Source organism: Priapulus caudatus, unplaced genomic scaffold (genome assembly GCF_000485595.1).
Source record: "Priapulus caudatus unplaced genomic scaffold, Priapulus_caudatus-5.0.1 Scaffold450, whole genome shotgun sequence".
NCBI lineage: Eukaryota > Metazoa > Priapulida > Priapulimorpha > Priapulimorphida > Priapulidae > Priapulus > Priapulus caudatus.
In genome coordinates, this window is record NW_014577511.1 from 177,662 (window position 1) to 184,959 (window position 7,298).

The 7,298-nt window shown below is 45.5% G+C and overlaps 1 protein-coding gene across 1 annotated transcript in view; it reads left to right on the plus strand.

Moving 5' to 3' along the window:
* Positions 1-6,087, plus strand: part of LOC106810539 (lateral signaling target protein 2 homolog) — a 51,321-nt gene extending 45,234 nt beyond the window's left edge. Inside the window, exons 8-12 of the mRNA XM_014813920.1 lie at positions 1,901-2,061; positions 2,940-3,140; positions 4,237-4,308; positions 4,658-4,761; positions 5,539-6,087. Of these exons, the coding sequence (XP_014669406.1) occupies positions 1,901-2,061; positions 2,940-3,140; positions 4,237-4,308; positions 4,658-4,761; positions 5,539-5,658 (658 nt within the window). The 3' untranslated portion in view covers positions 5,659-6,087. The remainder of the gene's footprint in view (positions 1-1,900; positions 2,062-2,939; positions 3,141-4,236; positions 4,309-4,657; positions 4,762-5,538) is intronic.
* Positions 6,088-7,298: the final 1,211 nt, after the last annotated feature.

The following is a 7,298-nucleotide window of genomic DNA, read 5'->3' on the forward strand; positions in this document are numbered from 1 at the left end:
AGGGAGGGAGCAGTATACAGGGGAGGGGGGCACAGACAGGTACGTGAGGGAGGGAGCGTGTACGAGGGAGGGGGGGGGTGTACAGGGAGCCAGACATGGGAATTTTCCGCGGATCCGCGCATTTCATTTTTTTGCCGACCACATGGGTCATTTTTGAGAAACGTGCAAATCCTCCGGTGAGATATTGGGGGGTGGAGGGTCGATTGAACCCCCGTGTGTGTCCTGCCAACAAAAGTTTAAGCAAAGGTTTTAAAATATGCAGAATTTATCTCTCCGAGTGGCTCTAAATTCAATGATAGTGTAGTTTGTGAGTATAATTATTTATAAACAATGCACTTTGCATTCTGCATGCATGCTTAACATGGGTCAATTTGAAAAGTTTCTCATTAAAAATGAGGTATATTATCCTTTGTAAATTGTGAATAATTGCACCTCCAGAAGACATCAGATGTGAACTCATAGCCTCTAAATTTCAAAATATTCCCTGACCGCCCCAGTGTAAGGGGGCAACCCCCTTCCACACCAACCACTCAACTTGCCTAAAGGCGAACTGTGTGTTTGTTTGGTCATTAGCTGGTGGAAGTCGCATTCTTCGTTTCCCCTCCCCCCACCCCCAGAGGTCGAGGTGGGGTCTTTTCGAAATCAATTACTGTGACAATTCCATTAACGCGTCGGTTTTGCCTCTTTTGAGTATGTCAATTCCGGTGGTGTTTCGCGAAAAGTGCCGTCGATGATTTAAAAAATGTCGCACGTGATTTCTCGCGCAATTCATCTGATATATGTTCCTGTCACTTGTGCTGTCACCAAGCTGCGAAAACTATCTGTTGATTAGCATGCGCACGCGGTGAGAGGGAAAATACGGCTGCCACCTCATACGTATAACATTCTTCAAGGCGTAACATTCTTGTCTGCTATTTTGACATCTGAAGGTCTACGCAAGCAATGTTTGCTTGGAGTCACCACAGGTGACGCTGGTGACGCTGGATTAATGGTGACGCTGACACGTACTGGGGAGGGGGCCATTGCCTGCTGTTACTAGCGTTCGCTAAAGCCTGGCGCACATTGCCGAACATTTTCCCGAACAAATGTTTTTGTCTGGCAATGTGCGGGTGAACAATTGCTGAGCGCACATTGCCGAACATTTTCCCAAACAAATGTTTGTCCGAACAAATGTTTTTGTCTGGCAATGTGCGGGTGAACAATTGCTGAGCGCACATTGCCGAACATTTTCCAGCGATCAACCTCGTGGCGCCGTCTAGTAGCTGTGTTGTAAAGAGTCACGTGATCGGCGCATGATTGGGCACAAAAATCATGTGACCACATATCGTGCCCTCTATTGGTTACTACTTTACAAATGTTCCTAGAATTGTTCGACATTCAGCGCACATTGACGAACATTCGACGAACAATGTTCGAGATATCAAACATTTCCGATCTTCAGAAACATTGTTCGGAACAAATTTTCGGCGACTTTTTTCACCGCACACTGCCGAACATTTCATGGAACATTGCTACGATAATGTTTTTGAGCAAAATGTTCGGCAATGTGCACCGGGCTTAACTGGTCTGTTAAAAAACCCGTTTATATTCGTTAACTAATAATAAGTTACATTTAATTTTCAAAATAAGCTTAACGTCCTGTTTACTTTTAAGTATATAGTCTATATTATCATGTACTAGTTTTAAGTATATTTGATAATTGGTGGCGTGATATGTTTAAAATGAAGTGATAACAACTTGTAGGAAAATGAAATAACTTAAGGATACTACAGACTACCGTTTATTTTCGAAACCCCGGCGCGTATGTTGCAGCTACGGCAGAGGGCTGTAAATAAAACTGGTAGTTTCCGACTGTTGGATAATTTCGGCAACTCTATAAAGCTATAAGCGTATGTTGCAGCTACGGCAGCGGCGACACAAGCAGCTACAACTCCGAGTGCAACGACGACGAGGAGATTGCGCTCGCGATGCAGGCTGCGGAGATATCGATGCGCAATGCTGTGCGCGCCAAGTTCCACAGCAGTGAGGACCTCATACACCGCCTGTTCGTCTGCATCTGCGGTACGTTCGCGCGCGGCTGCCCTGACCCCTCGCGTGATAATCCCAACCCCTCGCGTCCCTCCCCTGACCCCATATATATCTCGTCTCAGTACGTGCGTGTCTGCTGCAACCCTGCATCTCACTTGGTCCTACTACGTATGTATCTTCTGTGATCCCCACGACTCGACTAGTTGCTAGGTTCCACAGCATCGAGGACCTCGTACACCGCCTGTTCGTCTGCATCTGCGGTACGTTCACCCGCACACGTGCGCGGCTGCCCTCGCAATTTCGCATCCCCTGTGTCACGGCCCCACCCCATGCGACTGTTCTTGTACCCGCGTGGGTGCCCTGACCCCCATATCTCGCATAGTCTCAGTATGTATGTGTCTGCTCCAACCCTACATCTCCCTTAGTCTCAGTACGTGTGTGTCTGCTCCAACCCTACATCTCACTTAGTCTCAGTACGTATGTGTCTGCTCCAACCCTACATCTCACTCAGTCTCAGTACGTGTGTGTCTGCTCCAACCCTACATCTCACTCAGTCTCAGTACGTGTGTGTCTGCTCCAACCCTACATCTCACTCAGTCTCAGTACGTGTGTGTCTGCTCCAACCCTACATCTCACTTAGTCTCAGTACGTGTGTGTTTGCTCCAACCCTACATCTCACCTAATCTCAGTACGTATGTAACTGGTCTGTCCCCCGCACCTCACCTAGCCTCGATACGCGCGTGTAGGCTGCTGCTCGCGTGTCTCCATCACCCGCTTCTCCCGCGACACTCGCGATTGTTTCCTCCCGTCGTCCCCCCCGCGTAGGTGGATGTGTATGTATGTGTCTGCTCTGACCCCAACGCCTCACCTAGTAGCGTTACAAGAGTCTCCATCACCCGCTTCTCCCGCAGGTGTTGCCGACCAGCTGCAGACCAACTATGCAAGCGACCTGCGCAACATCCTCAAGTGGGTGTTCGAGATCAACTCGACGCACCCTCTCGTCGGCGCCGGCGACGGTTACCGCGGCGACGACGACGAGGATGCGGAGGATGCGGCGGACGAGGAGGCGGTCGTCGCCGCGCTGCTGCAGAGCCGACTCAGGGTTTCACGGGGTGAGGAACGCCTCGCGCTCGCGACGCGGGGGGGGGGGGGGTGAATGTGGAGCGTATAGAGAATTCGGGGAGCCCCCCCCCCACACACACACACACATACACATGTGGTCGCAATCTGGAGTATTCTGACTCCCTTGCTTTATTCTGTTCGAGTTGTGAAAATGTCTTCTTGTTCTGAAAAATCCAGAGCCTGTGGTCAAAATAATGGGAGAGTGACCCCTAGACCCCCCCCCCATTGGGTCTGCCCCTGAAAACATTCGCTGTTGGTGGATTGAAACTCAAGTGTTAGATGCAAAGATATAGAATATTGATATTCCATATTCTATAGGCGCGTTCACACGGACGTTTTTAGCACGAGCCTAATTGGGCCCGCGCCAAATTTGGCTCGAGCCGAGCGTTCACTTGGACGGTTTTTCGGGCCGTGCCAATTTGGCACGAGCAAATCTGGTCTCATCGAAAACGTCGGACCAGGCCCGAGCCAAATTTTTGCACCAGCTTTCGGCGAGCGGTAGAGCGGTAGAATCGGTTAAGCGGTAGATGCCGCGAGTGTCGAACGTGTACTTCGACGAAATAAAGTCCAAAACAGTATAAAAATTCGAAAAATTTGATCAGGATGCACGTTTTCAAGATTGATAATTGAACTCGGAACGGAAGTAAACACTCTGAATCGTACACAACGCCATCTCGCGACATACTGCCAAAGTATCTGTGAGATATTTGTGCAATAAAATTTATTTGAATTTGAATTTGACAGACAGTATTCACTTGCGTACGTGTGAACGCTCCGACTCAAACCGGCCCGAGCCAAATTTAGCCCATTTGATTTGGCTCGAGCCAAATCATGACCGTGTGAACGCGGTATATATCTACTGTTAGATGTGCGCTCTTGTTCATATCGGCTGTGGTGGGCCAGGTGGTGCTACCTGGTGAAAGGATGTGCTATTCATGGCTACCTTAACTAACTAATGACATGCGGGGACTCATCAGGAGAGCTGTCTTATTCGGGTTCCCTTGGTGTATATACTGCCGCAAAGATCGTATTTGGATGAATCTATTGCTAATCACTTGTTTCTTGTATTTTATTTGGTGTTGATAGGCACACAGAGTGAAGCAATACTCTCGAGCCCTAGCCAGCCTAGCCCATCCAGGCAGAGGTCAACCATTGAAGGTGATTCCTTACAGCATTTATGTTTTGTTCATATTTATTCATACAAGATTACTTAGAAACTGCAGCTGAACTGTATACATCTTAAAGTAATGGTCACCAATCCGTTTATTCACATGGATTCTGCTTTCCTCACTTATTTTATTAGTTTTCGTTGCATAAGTGTACTCGCCACCTATTTTACTTTCAGAGTACACGAGGCGTGCATTATTTAATGTGAATAGATTGCTATTTAATTCGCCATTCGTCCAAATAACATGTGACATTGGCACTGTGATTCGAGGTGACTATAATTAGTATGTGGATGATTGGCACCAACATAAGCCCCACGTGTGACGTTACCTCACTTCAGAGCCGCCTCCCTGGGTACCGGATGACCAATCTTCGTGCTGTGTCTCTTGCAAAGCCATGTTCACCGTAGTGCGGCGCAGGCATCACTGTAGGAACTGCGGAAAGGTGAGCGTGTACTCTAGTGATGTCACGATTATCGATTATACTCGATCATCGGTTGAACATTGGCTCGAACTGTGGTTATCAAAATCCATAATCGGTTTCATCGACAACAAAAAAAGAAAAAAAAATTTGAAATAAATGTCAAATAAAAACTTCGAAAAGTGATCAGAATCAGAGATATCATCGCTACTATACAAGTTATCCTTTATTAACATACATGTATTATACACACTGTAGTAAACAGTGTAAAACAAACAGTAAACAGGGCTAAACAAGTACATGCATGCACAGTTGCACACACATACATGCACACGACGTTACGCACACGCAGGCATTCAACACCCCGAGTAACCGATTGTAACCGATCATCGGTTACTTGGGTCCAACCGATGATCGATTACGAAATTACAACCGATTGACAACACTAGTGTACTCGAAGATTGACTTCTGTGTGTCCTCCAGTCGTAATTACTTACTATTCTTACTATTCTGTTCATCATTGCATCTAGCTACGGTTTTCATCATTTCATTCATCATTCTTTCATTCATGTTTCATCATTGAACCTGCGATATGTTGCATAGATTTACGTAAATGATGGTGTTTTCAATCTGACTAATCAAGGATAAGAAAGGTGTGAGCAAAGTGTATTAGGGCTGCATTTTGAAAACTTCCAAGTGGGAAAAATTATCGATCGAGTTAAATCGATGCGCGATCTTCCGCAACGTTCTTTCGTTGCCGTGGCATAGCTTGTAGCAGAGTGTTTTCACGCATCTTTCCAGATATTCTGTGCGAGGTGCAGCTGCAATTCTGTACCTCTTCCCAAGTACGGCCACACGAAGCCCGTACGAGTGTGCAACCGCTGCTACATGTATCAAGTGACTCCCTTCACCGTGGACTAGCGTTAAAGTCTGCCGCTGCCGCCGCGAGAGCGAACGCGCGAAGATGCATCGAGCTGCCGCTATCCTAGCTAATTATTAATTCTTACAGCGCCTCCCCATCCCCGAGTTTGCATTCTGAATGAGAAACTCTTGCAGAAGATCACGAAAAAGAAAAGCGACGGAGTATTTTTATCTGTTTGTTACGCATCTAGACTCTGCTAGCTGTTACGTGTGTAAACCGCTGGAGTCGTTATCTTCATTACATTAGCTCTATTTACCGATGAAGAGTGATCATTTCCTAATCCTTCATTCTGACATGTTTAATTGTTACACAGTATTATCGTGGTTATACCATTAATTTTGAGCAAGAGATGATATTCCAGAGAGCACTTTTTTACGACGCACCTGTTTCTTCTAGTTGACATGTAATTACAGTTTATATATACACACATGTATACATGCACGCACACAGACGCGCGCGCGTATATGGTATATATCAGTTAATCCGTCCGCCAGTATGTGAAATACTGTCATCGCGCACATCGCGCAACGACGTCAGTATTTCAAATAGAGCGCTGCTAGCAATGTAGAACTGTTACATTATACTCACGGCCTTTTATGTGAGTATTCTACATGGGCTCGGCCAGTTGATGTGAACATTTTACATAATGATCTTGTTGGCGTTTGCCGAACAGACGCCACTGTCGCCATTTTGTCTAAATGTTTGATAAATTCAATAACATTTATTGAAAGAGTAGAGTAGACACAATTATCAAGGAGTAAAACGTATTTGTAGAGCTGAAATAAAAAATTCAGTTGTAGGATGTAGATTTTTGACATTCGATACGTTAGTGTATTTGTCCCAGATAAGTGCACGAGAAACCACTGCCCGCAAGGGTTGATCAGAGCCAGCAAGGTATTTAATATCAGAAGTAGATAATAGGGAATCTAGTATTATTAAATTTGTTACTTAAAAAACTAATATTAGTAGGTCTATTAAACTAAAACTTAATTTCGTCTCTGGAAAAGGCCTTGGATTTTTTTCGGCAAAACTCGAAATTAGAGTGCACTAATTTGCATTATGCACGCAAGAGAGATGCCTTGTGGACGTCTAGAAGTCATTAGAAGTAAGATTGCTCGTGTCGTGTAATTGTGCCATTCCAGCAAGTGGCGTATCCATGGTGGCCGATCGGCAATTTTTGTGTTTGACACGGGATCCGACTGCTTGAGGGGAGTACTGAGTTTTGAGTGTTGTACAACAGTAGTATGCTGTCATAATTATTACGCCCTGCCACTACGACGGTGTGCAAGTTTCGTATTCCACACAGGATCGCGCCTGGCACGCGCGTGAAGATGCACGGGTCGATGTCCTGAAGCAGTTTCACGTTCAACCCCACGCAGTTACGCTTGGCTAACGACGTGGGTGTAGTTAGCAAATATAAAATCGCGATTGCTAATTTATCAGACAGGTACATTAATATAATAATAAATATCGTATATATAATATTATATAATATCATATAATAATATTATATAATATCATATAATAATCATTATACAATAATAATACATCACCGTACCAGGCCTAATGGGTGTCTTCCCGTTTCGCCATTTTCCCACTTCGCCATTTCCCATTTCGCCATTTCCCATTTCGCCAGTTT